Below are 16407 nucleotides of genomic sequence, written 5' to 3' on the forward strand. Positions count from 1 at the left end.
TGGAGAAGAAAGGGGTGTCACTACCGGGGCGGAGTAAACCCCGTGGGGGGTATCACGAGGAGGAAGGGAGGAGGAAGAAAACGAGGATGAGACTTGGGTAAACTTATGTGGGAGTTTGAAACATAGATCGATTTTAGGGGAAAGCGAGCGGGGAAAAAAAGTCGAGATGGGAAGGGAATTTGGGAGGTTGTTGTTGTTAGGAGCATGGCTTGTGTAGGCAGGGTTTTTGATGTAATGTGTTGTACATAGTTATGGTGTAGGGATTGTTGGACTTTTTCAATGTCTTGTTTTGTCTAGCTAGTTTGGGGTGTTTTATGGGATTGGGGAGGGGGAGGGAGAAGGGGGGGAGAAAAGAAAATAGACAGTTACGTGTCAATTTTGTGTGTGTTTGAGGGTGATAGTGATGATTTTAGTGAGTGTGAGGTTGATGTTTGAATGGGGAGAAAATGTGGTTGGCATGTGTAAAGGAAAGAGAGAACCTTTACGGAGTCCCTTATTTATCTTATCAGTGCCCCCCTCCCTACCTATTAACTTACCTTTGCTATAATATAGTAAAAAGCCTTAAGAGAAAAATAATAAGCGTTTCATTTATCTTCAAAAGCCCTTGAATTATTTTCCATAGCCTTCAAACTCTATTTTAAAGCCCTTAAACTATCTTTTAAGCCTTGTTACCTATCTTTTAAGGCCTCCTAATTATTTTTTTTAAAAACTTTCAACTATTTTTAGAGCCTATTAAATACCATTCAACCCTTAATAATTATACTTTATAATATAGTCAAATCCTATATTCAGGGGGGGGGGGGAGGGTTGGTAAGATAAATAGATAAATAGGGGGCTCCATATAGGTTCTCTCATTACACACTACCTGATCAGGAATGGCTATGTAATCGATGCTATATATCTGTACTTGATGTGCTATCTCTTTTGAAAGGGAAGAAGGAAAGCAGAGAGAGAATGTGGGTATGCGTGTTGCTGAGGCTCTGAAAAAGGAGGTACATGAAAGAATGTGTGAAATGCCATCGGGTGGGAACAAAGTGTGGGTTGGGTTGTTGTGTCATTCATGTCGGTGGAGGGTTTTTAAGCATGCGCCTCGACCATCGGCTGGATGACAGGGACAACACGAGAGGGTGGTTGATGTTGGGTGTGGTTGGCGGTGTTGGTCTCGACCTGAGGGTACAAGTCCTCATGCGTAGTGATAATATCCCACGTCGCAACCTTAAACTCATCCAGAGATCGCAAGTTCTGTACCTCTTCTTCTTCTGCTCTCGTCGCCTGCCGCGAAGGCATGTTGTTCTGACCTTTCGGGGTGATCTTCTTGAAGAATACGTCCTCGCGGGCATCCTCCGGATGCAGCCAGGCGAGAAGGTCTGGCTGCGAGTAATGCCGGAAGTTTGTCGCCTTGCTCGAGATGAGAACTATAATCTTGTCGTGCATTTGGAAGCCTGGTTGTTGGGAGGCGGCTTGGAGCTGTGGGGGGACTGTGATGTTGAGCTTGAACTTGGGGTCGATGGCCTCTCTGGGGTAGACTTCGAAGCTGTCGGCGCCTTCGTCAGGGAAGATCTGTGTTATGCCGTAGGTTGGATCAAGGTTGAAGATGGTAATGAATTGGGTGAGGGCTTCCTCTTCTTGGTTTAGTATCCGGATAGGGCGGGGTTCGGTGTTTTTGAAGACGACCCCGTACTGCACCTTAGCGGGAAGCGTGGGGCTGTTGGACCTGTTGACATCGTGGATCCGTTTTATCTCGAATTCGTACCTAGGGTTCCACGGATTTGTGGAATCTTCACGGGCGGCGAGGTTGGTGAGACGCTGGTAAGGGGAGAGGTGTTGAACGATGAGGGAGAGTGTTCTGGCAATGCTGTCGTCGTTATGGTCGAGGCTGGGGACATTCTCCATTATCTCTGTGTTGTTTTTGTGGACCACAAGGCTTGTCCCATCCTCAGAGGGCTTGACGTAAAAGGTGTCAGGACAAGTGACTTCTGGGACAATATCCGGATCAGAGTGTAGTCTCAAGTCAGCCGTGGGGCGCAATAGGTCTTCCGGTAGCTCTCTCCAGGAGTTTTGGAGACGAGTGGCTGTTTGATCAGAAAGATTGACTGTGTCAACGTAGATGACGGGGCGATGGTTGCGTTGGACCAAAACGGCGAACCAACCAACCTTGGGAATATTGGCAAGGTTGGATGTGGTCGGAACTCGCGCAGCAGCCGTCATGTTGGTGACCTCGAGAATGATAGCTTCGGCAGCTCGCTCCTCGTCAGGGTTGAGTAAGCCGAAGGTGAACTGATCCGGTCTGTAGAGGGCGAAGCGGTCCCCAACCTCGACCCCATGAGAAGCACCCCTGCTGATGGTGACAAGAGTGAATCCCACTTCTTTCTTTGTCTTTGTGACATTGCCCTGCATCACGCCTGTAAGAGCCGACTTGGTATTTGTGCCAAAAGCCAGGCGGTTGCGGTTTCCGAGAAGCATGGGTTGTTGAGGGAAAATGTTGTTGCGGATGCCGGACTTGGATACAAGGTGAGTGATGAGCATATCGTAGGTGATTGGGATGATGGAATCTTTCAGCGCCGTCAAGGTTTTGTCGAGATGGTATGTCATTGTCCCCCTTCCACCAGTTTCATATGCGAATTCACTTGGCTGACAGGCTGCGAGCAGATTGTGCCTCCGGTTGCGATACAGCCAGCTCTCCTGCACTATCACGTTGCGGCCATCTCCATCACCACGGCCCACTTCATTGCCAGAATCAATCTCATCATCTGAGTCCGAATCGGGAAAAGGACACCGAATGCTAACACTCTCAAGTCCGGCGGCATCATGACCATCCAAAGCATCATGTCCACCACCAGAGCCTGAATGCAAGCTGTCCCGATCGGCGCCTCCTGAATGACAACAGTCGAGGGACACAAATACCGTGAGACCCAGCTCATTCAGCCCATCCAAAACATTGGAAAGCTCAACATCCATCAGGGGCTCTCCCAGAGTGCACAACCCCTCATCGTAGGCACCTGCAGACTTCAAACCACCATTCTCTGGCTTATGGTAGATTGTTTTGGTGCGCATGCCGTGGCCAGAGTAGTGCAGGAAGAAAAGGGCACCAGGGCCGCTCGCAACCGCTCTTCCGGCGACCTCCTCAATCAGGGCAAGGACATTGGTTTTGGTCGGCAAAGTTTCCGGTGTCGACCCATGAGGGGACGTGAGGGTATGAACATTGCCGGCTGGAACGCGGAGGGTGGTTGTGAGGAGTGTATCGATGATGTCTACATCCTTGACACAACCGTATAGATTTTTGACATTGTTGTACTGCCCGCGGTAGTTGTTGATGCCAATCAACACGGCAAATATCTTCTCAGGTGCGACGGCCATTGTTGCTGGGACTGAAAGCTTCCAGTCTTGTGTCTTGAGTGAGGTTGGTAATTTTGGGCCCGGCAGGTCAACGAGTGTATTGATGAAAGTGATCACCGGGCAGATTGTGTGGCAGGGAGCATGAGCTTATATCCAAGTCAGTAAGCGTTCGGAGAGGTAGGAATTCTCAAGACAGTGGATGTCTTTTCCCAGCCTCGAACAGTATGTGCGGGTCAGGTAACCAGTGCAAGACACGTCACCAAATTGTTGGTGTCAAGTTACCTTGGGAAAAACAGAAGGTACGTACCAATGTGATCATTTTGCCATTGATATTCCACGCGGCATCGGCGGCAGAAGAAAACATCCAACCGTTAGATGAACGACGGTCACCTTACATATCCCTACATGTAACTTCCAATGTAACTCTGACACTGGGTAGAAGAACTTCATGATTTGATGAACTGCATGCATACCTGATATTTTTTTTGGCCGAAGAGTCTAGATCCTCTCTCTAAGGTAAAATCGATAGAACTGCGCCAAATAAATACCGAGGGCCACACATATGCCAGAACTGTGCCCTTGCATTGGTCAAAAGAGATGTTTTGGAAAAGGCCAGCCAAGACATTGACATATGGCCTTGGCGAGTCAGGACTCGTTAGATATTCGACCTGTCAATGTTTAGTGGGTGTCCTGTCTGCCTAACCAAGTCGCAAAGTACCTGCCAGAGATCAATGGAAAAGTGTTACATCTGATAACTATCGGCCACAGACTCACGAAAGTGAAAAGATGGAGTGCCCATGACCAAGATGAAAAGCAGGGCGAACACCCCACACATCTACTAAAGTTTCCGATAGCATACATTGGAATTTTGTTGATAATTCCAAGAGTAAAACGGCAAGAAACTGAGCTTGGCATAAGGTACGAGTAGATCAGGCGGTAATTGAGCATATGCTGGCTGCCCAAGCTGAACTGCAAGGTTGGACATGCAGAATTTCATGACAGACCCGGAACAGTCATTTGTTGGATCCGAGTCTGTCATCCCATCCTCCAGAGTTTTCGATCCCAGTTTTGGCAACTTTCTGTCTGAGCTCGAGACGAAATTTACCCCAGCAGTGGCCTTTCTGCCTCCAGCTTTGATAGTTTGATCTGAGCATCGGCACACATTGTTTCTCCAAGACCACCAACCAACCATTAGAGGAGATGGATGCTTTTTGGGAAAATCTCTCAAATTCCATGACCCTGCAAGACATAGAGTATGTTCTTGAACGTTTTCAAGAGCTCTTCTCTACGAGGCAGCCACACGACTCTCCTAGCATGGCTTATCTCCTGAGCCAGGAGAGTCTCACATGGCAGTTGCACTTTGCCAAAACTATGGACAGTGCTTCTCTCCAAAAAGCGCTCGAAACAAGCGACGCTGCTCTCTGCCATTTGCAACTTGATGGGCCCAATGGCCCTGATTCTGACAAGAGCGCGGTCTATGAGAGTGTCGCCAACAGTCGCTACACTCACTTTCAAGCAACTGGAAGTTTTGACAGCATCAAAGCTGCCATAGACCACTGCATTGTGGCACTCAACTTTGAGGAGGCCGGAACTGCACGGTGGAGTGCTCTAGCCGTTGCAAAATTGAGCATTTACCTGATGGATCGGGTTGTGATGCTCCCTACACAGGAGCACGTTTCCGAAGCCGTGGAATTCTTTCGAAAACACTCTTCTACAGCAAACAAGCTCAGTCCAACCTACCACGCGCAGTTCCTATCTAGATTCAGCGTGGCTCTGTTTCACAAGTGCATGTTCGCTTCTGACGAGCCTGCCATCATGGAGGAAGCTCTGAAGCTTGGTTATCGGTCCATCGACATCATTCCGCCTGAAGCTGCAACCATGGAATACACAAATTGTGCCGGGATTCTTCAGCAACGCTTCCAACAAACCCTTCAGTTCAGTGTACTTGAGCACGCTCTTCAGATCTCCCGGTTGGCTGTGAAACATGAAGCGTCGAAGGACGTTGCGGAGAAGGCTGGGAAGCTGACGGCTCTCGGCAACATGCTGGTAACCAAATGTCAAAGATACATTGAAACCAAATCTCGGGAAGCGTTGCAAGCCTTAGAGGAGGCAATCCAGCTGGGTCGAGAGGCCGTCCGCACTCTGCAGCCAATAGACCCAAGTTCCAATGCACTTCTCAGACACGAAAAGTCCCATACGCTCACTTTGATTGCGCCATGGTTCGCCCTCAAATCGAGTGTAACCGGAGATCTTCGGTGTGGCGAGGAAGGTGTTCGGCTTCTTCAACAGGCCCTGACACTGACCTCGGATGGGCATCCAGCACGTCACCGAATTCTTACCTACTTGGCTCACATCCTCGAAACTCAACACCAGATCTTGAAAGGCTGTAAGAATAAACGGCAGGCAATGGAAAAGCTGGACGAAGCCTTGAGATACGGCCGAGAGGCCGCTGAAGCAACACCGGAACTGGACCCAGCCCGAGGCGAGCGTTATATGAATGTTGGCAAGATGCTTCTGAGCAAATGGCTCTTGAATGGAGACGACCAACCCGAAGAAGATGAAATGCTCGTACTGGAGGCAAGGAAGCACTTTCGCTATGTGGCCAACCTAGCCTCGGCGCCACTTCTGTTGCGTTTGCCTGCGACAATTCAAGGGGCTCGACTACATCTGGAGAAGGGTGAAGTAACCGAAGCACACCAGCTCTTGCAGACCGGAATCTCCCTCTTGCCGACCCTTCACCCGCAAATTCTCTCTGCCGAAGACCTCAGGGCTACGTTGTCTCAAGTATCCGGCCTCTCTACATTGGCCGCCTCAGTCACCCTAGAAGCCGACAAAAGCCCCTTCGACGCCTTGATGTTTTTGGAGGCCGGCCGTTGCATCATTTCCGGGCTCTCCATGAGTCTCAAGACAGACATGATTCAGCTTCAGCAGAGAGACAAGGGGCTTGCTGATAGCTACGAGAATCTGAGAAAGAGGCTGGCTGCAGTTAGTCGACCTTCCCCCAGCGCATTGACCAGACCGCGACCTGTCGAAACGCAGCAGGAAGAGCTGCTTCAACAACTTTCACAAATGGAGGGAGAGATACGAAAGTTGAAGGGGTTTGAAACCTTCCAGTTGCCCCTATCTGAAGAGATGGTCAGAGAGCTGGCTCAAGAGGGGCCTATTGTGGTTATCAATGTCACATACCGACGAAGCGACGCCATCATCATCACTCCTGATGAGATCAAGTCTGTGCAACTCCAACATCTCAAATATGAAGAACTGGACAAGAAGGTTGTTGTCTTTGAGAAGCTTGGAAACGGATCAAGACGCAACGTCGTAGTTGCAGATGAGTGCGAAGATGAGCCAGGAGACGAGGGTAGTGAAGCACTGTATTGGCTTTGGAATGTCGCAGCACGTCCAATTCTGGATGAGCTGAGGGCTCATCTGGGGGATTCGAAGCGAGTTTGGTGGATTACAAGCGGACTGGCTGGGAGAGCGCCTCTCCACGCAGCCGGAAGCCATGGCTTCAACTCCACTGAAAACACACTTAGCCATGTCATCTCATCCTACATCTCATCACTCAAAGCTCTCCGATACGCGAGGCAGGCTGCCACATCTGTCAACGCACAGCCTAAGAGGAGCATGCTTCTGGTGACAATGCAAAAGAACCCTCCGCCGCATTGCAAACTGGATACGAGACACGAAGAGAATGTGATTCGAAGCGTTTTTGGACAGGACATGCTACATCTCGAGCATCCAGATCCCGAGCTCGTCCTCAGGGAGATTCCCACCTGCTCTTTTGTCCACTTTGCCTGTCATGGGGCCTCCTTTAGTTCCGACCCGTCGAGAAGCGGACTTCTTCTGATCAAAGACGGGAAGGCCGCGATGCTCACCGTGGCTCAACTTGAAGAGGTTGATACAGAGCAGGCGGCGGTAGCCTATCTGTCTGCATGCTCGACAGCGCAGCAAACAGAAGGCAAGCTGGCCGATGAGGCGATCCACCTCGGAAACACATTCCAAGCTTTGGGCTTTCAGCATGTAATTGGGACAATGTGGGGTGCTAATGACAAGGCGGCTGGGGATGTGGCAAAGAGATTTTATGCCAAACTAACCTCGGCGGGTGATATTGGTGTGGCACGGGCGTTGCATCAGAGCATGTTGGAGTATCGCAGCGCCACCACGGGCGATGAGAGACATTTGTTGGCTTGGTGTCCATTCATTCATATCGGGGCCTAGGCCTTACAATCTGGCGTTCCCACAACCATGTCCTTGCCGACAAGACCACTAGATAGGTACCTTATATATCTGAGCTATTCCTCCACATACCCTCAAGTCCCGCTCTCGTCATCCCAACGACCCTACTCAAGAATCACTATCATCCTCATCCGACGACACATCAGACTCACAAGCCCACCCAAAAACAACTCTCTCCCCATCCACACTCTTCGCCTCAAAAAGCGCCTCAGCCCCCTGCCCCGTACCCTCCGCCAGCCCAGCCCCAAGGTACACCTCCCTCTCTCCCTCCTCCTCCTCACCCACCCTCCCACCAACCCCCTCAACAACCGCCTTCCACCGATTACTAACCCCCAACTCCGGCCTCGCACTCCCCCCCCAAAACTCCCTAATCTTCACCTTCCGATAAGCAATAGCATATATCCTCTCCCCCTCATTCATCACCCTAGTCCTCACCCCTTTCTTCACTTCCCTCCCCCCCTTGACCTCAACATCCGTCAACCCAAGCAAATCTCCCCCAACAGCCCCAACCGGCATCGCAACCCCCCCCTGAACCCCAACCCCCGACCCCCCCTCCTCCCTCTCAACAGTAGCATTCTCAAACGTCCTAAAACCAGTTATGAACTGCGGCGACAACCGCCTCACCCGGCAGTTCTCCAACCACCGCTGCATCTCCCCCCCGGTCTCGGGACCAAAAACGATGGACTGGAAGAGCTCGTCCGGGTTGTTGAGGGAGTAGATCTTGCCCGTGTCGGCCAGGATGCGGAGAACGGTCGACTTGCTGTACGACACAGAAAAGGACGCGAACTTGGTGGCGAGGACGTCGAGGAAGGTTTTGGAGCTGGCGTCGAGCTCGGCGGAGAAGAGCGCGTCGGGTTGGGTCGTGAAGGCGGATTCGGGGACGGGGTGGTAGGGTCGCTTGGCGTCTTGGTGGGGTTGGGTGAGGTGGGGGACGAAGCTGGCGAGGGAGATTTGGGAGAGGAGGTAGGGGGAGTTTGTGAGCATGAAGGCCATGGTGGTTGAACTTGTTGGGGGTTGCGGGGGTGTGTGGGCCGGCGTGGGCTCTTTGCGCTGATGAAGAAATATCTATGTTTGAATGATGTGAGTAGTGAATGATACTTCTGTTGGGGGACTTTATGGTTTACCAGATTGGTAACAATCACAGATCTCCCTTGACAGAGTTCGGGTCTATTGCCAAAAGTCTAGATATCTTGAGACGCTGGAAATAAGCAAGACGGTCGACATGGCTTTAGGCTTGAATTGAGAGACTTGGGTGGAGTAGTTGGGTTGCATTCAGGCATGAGAAGACCAGTTACACGAGGGCGAGTATTGCTTTGTCCAATTACACAATCAATTCAAGATGCTTATTCAATTCTCTCTGCCCAATTCGGGTCGAATGTGGTGCCATACGAGGAGTCCTTAGGCTTACGCGGTCATGACATTGAGAAGCACCGGAGTCATTAAATTGGGATGCCATTCCCGCTGTCAAAACTTAAATTCTGTCCTCGAAATGAGACAGTGGTATTAGCTTGTCTTGATCCTCGGCTCACAATTCGTACAGGTAGTCTTGATACAACGCTTCAAGCATCATGCTTTGATCAAGGAGTCGATGTGATGGTTCATACCGTTTCAATACCTTTTCTAAGGTATATTCTGGAAACAAACCTTCCCCCAATCTATGATACATATTACAGACATATACCACCAAGTCCCATTGTAGTCATGTACTCTATACCCCCTATATACCCACCCATTTAAACCCTCACATCTATCATCATACAAATGACCCCCTTTACCTCCTCTGCTTCAGCAAACAATGCCTCCCCCACTTCCTCCTAAACCCCTCAGGAATAATCTCCCAATCAGGCATCCAAACCGCCCTCGCCAAAAACGGTGTGCTCTCCGCATCCAAGAAAGGAAGACACTTGACCTCCTCCCACCGATCCACATTCTTCGCATAGTCCGGCTCATTCGGCGGAAGCTCCACATCCCCCCTCTCCGGGAACTGCGTGTCCACCATGAAAACACACATCCTCAAGTCGACATACTTGCCCATGTCCTCCTCGTTCTTGTTGTTCAACCCGATGGTAGGCAGCCAAGTCCCGCCAAAGAAGCCAAACCCAGTCGTGGCCTCGCTAAACTCTCCAGGAAGCAAGCCACGGAACTCGGAACGGACAAATTTGGCGTGCATATCCTTGGGGAGGAAGTACGAAGTAGGGAAGCGGTACCAATCCTTGCCAAAGCAGACTGTGTCGCCCCGTCCGCCGACCTCAAAGAGCGGATCGTAGAGGGACAATGGGGCGTGGTAGGCAGTGTACATGCCACCAATGCGGGCAAGACCGACAATAGCTGACGCCACGAGCCCAAGGCTGACCACAGCCAGCTTGAGCTTGGCAGGGATCTTTCCCACGAGCGTCCTGGGGCTTGCGTTACCAAAGAAGGTGAGGAAACTGTGGAAGGCCAGGGCAGCGTTGAGAGCCAGGAAAGGGTATACAGGGTACATGAAGCGCTCTTCCTTATGGGGCTGAAGGGTAAAGATGCCCAGCCACATGTAAAAGGGCGTCAAAAAGACAAAGGTACGAAGCCCAGACTGGAAAGTCTCTCCTGTTGAGCGCATGAAGAGCTTCTGCAAGAGGAACAGCGGTAGAGAAACCAGCGCAAGGATGAACCAGATGTTGAAGTTGAGCAGCAGGTTCTTGAAGTAAAAGGTCCAGGGCTCGGTGCCGTAGAGGTCGGGGCCGCCGGTCTCGGAGAAGATGTTGTACTTGATGATGTTCCAAGAGACAAGTTCAAACCTTCTGTAGAAAAAGGTGTTGATAGAAGCGTCAAGGCCCTATTGGCTAGTTAGCGTTGGCGTTTGACCCAGGCGGGTCATGAAAACTTACAACTAGAAGAACTCCGGCCATAACACCACGAAAAACGCGAAGCGCAGACTCAAACATACGATCCTGGTCACTGACAGCAGCAAAGAAGATCTCCTCCGCAACGAATGGCGCGCAAAGAGCCGCGGCAAACGGCCAGCCAAGAACGCCTCCTACGGCGAACCAGAACATGCCCATCGCTGTCTTGATCCCACCGCGCCAGTTCATGAAGGCGGCCGCGCCAAGACAGGACATGTACATGGCAAAGCTCGAGGGAAGATAGGCCGTGCTCGCGTGGAAATTTCCGGGGCTGAAGATGGTGGCTATTATGAAGAAGATTCCAACACGGGGGCTCAGGGCCAGGCAGATGGAGCGCCACATCAAGGTCTGGCAGAATGCGCACCCCACGGCGAATGCATAGCGGAGGAAGTAGAACTCGGCCACCTTGTTAGAGTGAGGCAATAGGCGGCGAATATTGGCAACAATGGCGTGGATAGCAATGTAGAACCAGCTCCTGATGCTGAACTCGGGGGAGTATTCCCAGGTCTGAAGACCGTAGCCATGGCTGAGGTAGTGGGTAGGTTCCCAGTAGTTGAACGTCTCGTCGCAATCTTGGATCGGGGAGAAGAGAGCTGCTACGGCATTGGCGGCTAGGAAGAAGTAGAAGGCAGAGATGGGTTGGATCGCGAAAGCATCTTTGATAGCCCTGGCCGAGAAGCGCATGTCAGCTCAACATTCCCAAGTATGTATTCGCGGGACACCCGGTTGGGATATGACGTGGGTAGCAGAGAAACTCACTGTTTCCTGGCGTGTTTTGCTGATGGATGTACGAATTCTCTCTTCTCCTGGCTGGGGGCAGGCTTGGGAGCTGCTGGTTTGGCTTTGGGAGCCATCGTGTTGTTTTGGACCCTATTCCGGGGCTGCAGGAGGAAAGTGATTACATTTAGCTGCCACTTTTTGCTGGAGCTGAAGAACACACACAGACGTCAGCTCTCCAGCGGCTTCGATGTCCCCAAGCCAAGACGTGCTGGCAGTCAATGCCGCTAACCGCCTCAGGTAAGGCGCCATTAAGCGAGCGATCCACTTCCCGAAGAGAGTCCGTGCGCGTTACTTGCCGGCGTTCTCTGAACTTTTTTGGATCCAGACTTTTTTTGCGTGGCCATCAGAGAACCTTTGCGACTTCATCAAAGGTTTTGAACAGTCTTTTCTCTGGTCGGAATAGGATATTTGGTTCATCTCTTCTTTTTTTTCTATCTTATCAGATCAGACTCTTTTCACGTCGAAATATCTCCTCTCTCTGCCATCTCGATATCATCGCCCTCACGACTTTCTTATCGCACCTGAGTCGCCTTATCGAGTATTGATCGATCGGAAAGCCTGTGAAGCTACTTCACCAGAACTACAGCACCCTACATACTTCCCACCTCTTTTCACCACATTTTCCATTCAGGGAGTACAAAGCATGGAAGCGTCCTCTATGCAGATCCCCGGCCTCAATCTTGGCCAGGGGCAAGCTGAGGAGAAGCCAGCCAGTGAGGTGACGCAAAACACTCCTGTCGTTGTAAGTTTTGCTCTTCAGGATTTCACAGTACAATTGGCTAATGTTGCTCCGCAGTCGGAAAAGCAGCAGGAGAATCTATCTCCAGTGGTTGAGGCCTCTGCTCGCCCGGATGAGGGCATGGATCTCGATGTCCAAGAACCGGTCATCACCAACCAAACAGAAACCAGCACAAAAGAGGTGGTGTCTGTTGATGTTCAAATGAAGGCCACAGATCTTGATGTCCCAGGCAGCCCAGACGTTACTGACGCGCTTGAGGCTGCTCTTGCCGCCGAGAATGATGTCAAAGACATGGTGGCTAAAGCCCAGGAGTCTGTTACTGCTCCAGCGACTGTCACTACAACGGAGAGCAATGTCAATGTCAAGGACACAGTCATGGCTACAACACAGGAGACTGATATTACAGAGACCATCAGAAATACGACAAACGAGACTCCCGTCCAAGATGGAGAGCAAGAGGAGGGCGAGCACCCAGAGTGGGAGATTGACTCTTCACCCTATGAGTCCTCAAGCTCCGATTCTTCAGATGATGACTCAGATGATGAAGACTATCCAATTCTCGGCGTCGAGGAAACCGCCCGGATGTTGATGGCTCTCGAGCATGATGGTGATGTGAACGGGTCTCGAGGCGTTAGAGAGCCAATCCGATCCAAAAACGAGAAGCCTGAAGAGGTGATCCCCAAGCCTGATGTTCAAATTCTCCCCGAGGATAAGATTGAGCTTTTGGGTCAGATTCAGTTCATTGTTGAGACCAATCTTGTCATCCAATCCTGCAAGTCCGCTGCAGAGCAGGTTCTAGACACCGGCACTGTACTGTGCAAGGAAGACCGCACCGTCATTGGTGCCCTGGCTGATGTGTTAGGCAACGTCAGAGATCCCAAGTATACGGTGGGCTTCGCCAACGAAGAGGAGATCAAAGAGCTTGGGCTGGAAGTTGGAATGCCCATCTTCTTCTCAACGAGGCATGCCAACTCTGTTTTCACCAAGCCGCTTATGCAAGCGAAGTACACGGATGCGAGCAACGTGCACGATGAAGAGCTTGCTCCCGAAGAGATGGAGTTCTCCGACGATGAGAAGGAACAAGAGTACAAGCGGAATAATAAGCTGCAGAAGCGAACGAACCGCGAGAAAAAGCTCGGGATTGAACCAGGAACTGGTCGCGGTGGCGGTCGCGGCGGAAAGTGTGGTGGTCGAGGCGGAGGTTCAGGCTGGGGCGCCCAACATGCTCCTAGCTCCTCCGTTGCGACAACAGCTACGCTCGATTATGATGACGACGATGGGCCTTACCGTCCATTGGCCAGACCCCCCGGATTTGGTTTACCTCCCAGGCCCCCGAGTCCGGCTCGCGACCAGCTGAACTTCGATCAGCATGGTGGTTTCGACAATCGAGGCCGTGACGATAACCGTAGTCATGATGGCTTCCGTGATCGAGGAAACAGCCGTGGCAGGGGCGGCTTCAGAGGCAATTTCCGCGGTCGCGACAACGAAGGGGGTCCTCGCGGCTTTGGTCATGGGAGACATTCGTCTGTCTCGACTGATGTCTCCACCGCAACATCCGCAACTCTGCCAGCTTTCTCCGCCAGCGGCAGCCCTTCTCCCTACAGCTTACATGTCCGCCCTCCATTCCCACCCGTTCCAGCTCCTACCCAAGGCGCCTGGCCCGGCATGCCAGCTATTCCTTTCCCCCCTCCGCCGCACGGCTATTCAGCTGCTCAGCAGGCACCGCGTCCACCCATTCCCGGACAGCCGCAGCCTCCTACGGGTGGGTTCACGTTTAACTATCCCGCCTGGCCGCAGGCTCAAACCCAGGCCCAGGGGCAGGGGTACGGTTATGCTCCAGTGGCTCCATCCCCAACCCCTCCCCAACAGCAGGCTGCGTACACTCAGCCGCCGAACTGGGCCGGCGCAGCCGCGATTCTCCATAATTTGGCGCAGGGTGCCTACGGGCAGCAGGCTCAGCAACAGGCTCAGCAACAGACTCCGCAGCAGGCTCAACAGCAGGCTCAACAGAGCTATCAAGGTCAGTCTGCTTATCATCCCCAGCAGGGCTACCAAGGTCAAGCTGGTCACCAGACCCAGCAGAATGGAGGTCAGCAACAGGCTCAGACGCAAGCTCAGCAGCAAGCTCCGCAACAGCAACAGAATCAGTACTGGCAGCATTAGGTACGTGCCATTCACTATGCTAGGCTTCTGAGCGAGCAAAACGCGGCCAACGGCCAGCAAGGCTCGACTGACAGTCAGGAAAGATCGGCGAACGACCGATCCGAGTCTCGACGTGACGCCTAACTGATCGAACGACCGCCTCCTTTGTTGGTTGTCGAGGGGTAGGACGTGGTATGGAGGTTGGCTCATCGTCTTTGAGCAAGTGCTCCACGACAAAATATGGGTTTCTCCTTGGAACTCGGCGGAGCGATTGCCGACTTACACCAATAGTCGATTTTGCTCAAGTTATGAGCGCGTGTGGAACGCACAAGATGGACCTGGCGGATGAGTCGTCTACCATGGGGTTTTTATTTTTATTTTCCCCAGCATTTTTTAATTGCTAGACTCGGGAATTTCGAGCCATAGGGATACCACCCGTCGAGTGGTTAGTGTGTACAGCAGAGGAGGAGGGGGTGGATTTCTTGTTTGCATAGTGTAGCAAGGATGGATGGGCGGATGAGCCGGGTGCATCATGGTGTTTCGGTTCAGCAAGAAGGCACTGTCTATGGGATGTAGGACTACTTGTTATAATGATACCAGCACAGAGGTAGACAAAATGAAGAGTACTGTAAAACAAACCAGACCGTCTCGTAAAGGTTGATGGATTAGTGGATTGGAGATCAGGTCGCGAGCAGGTTCGGGACGGTAGCGTATTGCTTCGCCGCTGAGGGTGGCAAGCTGGAGGTGAAATACACCGAGCTTGATGCTCCCGTGACAGTTGCATTTTGTTTTACGCCGTGATGGCTTTGCGGCGAGGCATAAGAGGCGTGGAAAGGAGCTGGGTTTGCCGTGATTCCCCGTTTCCGCGTCATGGATCACCTAGATACGGTCTACAATTCGGATCAGATGTTGATCACTTGGCTTATTGGTGCATAATGTTGATGTGGGTAGTTGTTCAAAATTCCAGGTTTATGGCCCATCGTTGGCGATGCATAATTCTCATGTGGGGAGTTCCAATATCTTGGACATTCAAGCATCGGAATAACCGTCAATGGAAGGAAGATCAACCATAGCAAACCTTGATGAACCATCGAAGCGTTGTGTTCTCATCGCGTTGATGCATTTTCTCAAGACAGATATCACCATTGATGGTCACAGCTTCAACACCAACACCCATGCTGTTCGGATCTCGGAATGGCGTCACCTTTCAATCTTATCTCATCTTCCCCACGGCTTTACCGCCCTACAAATGGAGAAAGACAAGGCCCTCACGGTCGCAGGTCGCCGACCCGGCCGGTGCTCTCGGGCTCGGCGGCCGAGACAAAAGAAACGAGGGACCCTGAAAGTGCTCCGCTGATCGCGCGTGGAGAAAGAGGATTGAACGGCGCGGAAAAGGTGAAACGTTAGCGGCCGGCCCACACCAACAGTCCACTATCAACGACCACCACCCATCAAAAATTCCGAGATGGGAATTGAATTCCGATAAGACAACCACAACAGGAGACAAGATCGCGGCGCAGTCTGGAGGGAAGCCAGTGCGGAAGAAAAAAAAAAAGGTCAAGTTCTTGTTGGCCTTAAGGATCAAAGTGATCGACTTGCAGGTGGTTATGTAAAATCTGTCGCATATGAGGAAGGGAAATGGTTGATCAATTGCCTAGAATGAGATGGTGCATGAGGCCCGTTGTTATGTAGTAATATATTAGGGGTGTTGGTTAGCAGTGGTGGGTTGGTTTGCGGCGTAGAACGAAGTGAATAATTTCTTGGGTGTTTGGTGAGGCGTAAAAGGGTCAGCAGCAGGAAGAAAGCTGAGAATAGAAATTCCGATGGTGCTTGGGACCTGATGGACTGGAGAGGAAACTCAGCCACGGGGATTTGGTGAGAAGATGGACAGAGAGGGCGAGGAGAGAGAAAGGTCAAAAGTGGTGATCCAACAGCAGACAGGCGCTGCATTCTCACCTTCATCGTCTGCTTGGCCTGCGTGTGACGAGCGAGTCGCCTGTGTTGCCCTCACCCACCCAGTTGTGTGTTTGGAATGCAAACACCCATCGGGATCTCGCATGGGCGGCAGGATGGTGGCAGCAACAGCAGCAGTAGCACAACACGTGGTGGGTAAAAACGAAACAACACACACACACACACACACACAGAAAAAGGAATTCTTGAAAGAAGAATGGAAGCCTTTTCCACGAGGCATCAAGAGACGGCGAACGACAGCGGCCAGTTGGCGGGGGGCGGCGTTTTTGGCTGATGCCAAAATAGTCCTAGCGGATCAAGGCGAGCAGTTGGCTCCACCTC

The 16407-nt window shown here is 51.7% G+C and overlaps 5 protein-coding genes across 5 annotated transcripts, besides 1 other annotated feature; 2 read left to right on the forward strand and 3 right to left on the reverse strand.

Annotated features, from left to right (window-relative positions):
• Nucleotides 1–471: 471 nt before the first annotated feature.
• Nucleotides 472–853: a repeat region (MITE mantella).
• A 224-nt stretch (nt 854–1077) lies between these two features.
• PODANS_6_6600 (uncharacterized protein) lies at nt 1078–3357 on the reverse strand (the record flags this gene model as incomplete). Its single annotated transcript, XM_001910531.1, has 1 exon — nt 1078–3357. The coding sequence occupies one exon, from the start codon at nt 3355–3357 to the stop codon at nt 1078–1080; it is 2280 nt and encodes a 759-aa protein (XP_001910566.1).
• A 1179-nt stretch (nt 3358–4536) lies between these two features.
• Nucleotides 4537–7554, forward strand: PODANS_6_6610 (uncharacterized protein; the record flags this gene model as incomplete). Its single annotated transcript, XM_001910532.1, has 1 exon — nt 4537–7554. The coding sequence occupies one exon, from the start codon at nt 4537–4539 to the stop codon at nt 7552–7554; it is 3018 nt and encodes a 1005-aa protein (XP_001910567.1).
• Nucleotides 7555–7680: 126 nt separating this feature from the next.
• On the reverse strand, nt 7681–8565 carry PODANS_6_6615 (uncharacterized protein; the record flags this gene model as incomplete). The annotated part of the gene is made up of 1 exon (XM_001910533.1): nt 7681–8565. The coding sequence occupies one exon, from the start codon at nt 8563–8565 to the stop codon at nt 7681–7683; it is 885 nt and encodes a 294-aa protein (XP_001910568.1).
• Nucleotides 8566–9343: 778 nt separating this feature from the next.
• Nucleotides 9344–11305, reverse strand: PODANS_6_6620 (uncharacterized protein; the record flags this gene model as incomplete). Its single annotated transcript, XM_001910534.1, has 3 exons — nt 9344–10384; nt 10437–11118; nt 11211–11305. 3 exons carry the CDS (start codon nt 11303–11305, stop codon nt 9344–9346), a joined length of 1818 nt encoding a protein of 605 aa, XP_001910569.1.
• Nucleotides 11306–11874: 569 nt separating this feature from the next.
• On the forward strand, nt 11875–14156 carry PODANS_6_6630 (uncharacterized protein; the record flags this gene model as incomplete). The annotated part of the gene is made up of 2 exons (XM_001910535.1): nt 11875–13990; nt 14044–14156. 2 exons carry the CDS (start codon nt 11875–11877, stop codon nt 14154–14156), a joined length of 2229 nt encoding a protein of 742 aa, XP_001910570.1.
• Between the last annotated feature and the right edge of the window lie 2251 nt (nt 14157–16407).

This window comes from Podospora anserina, chromosome 6, assembly GCF_000226545.1.
Source record: "Podospora anserina S mat+ genomic DNA chromosome 6, supercontig 2".
NCBI classification, from domain to species: domain Eukaryota; kingdom Fungi; phylum Ascomycota; class Sordariomycetes; order Sordariales; family Podosporaceae; genus Podospora; species Podospora anserina.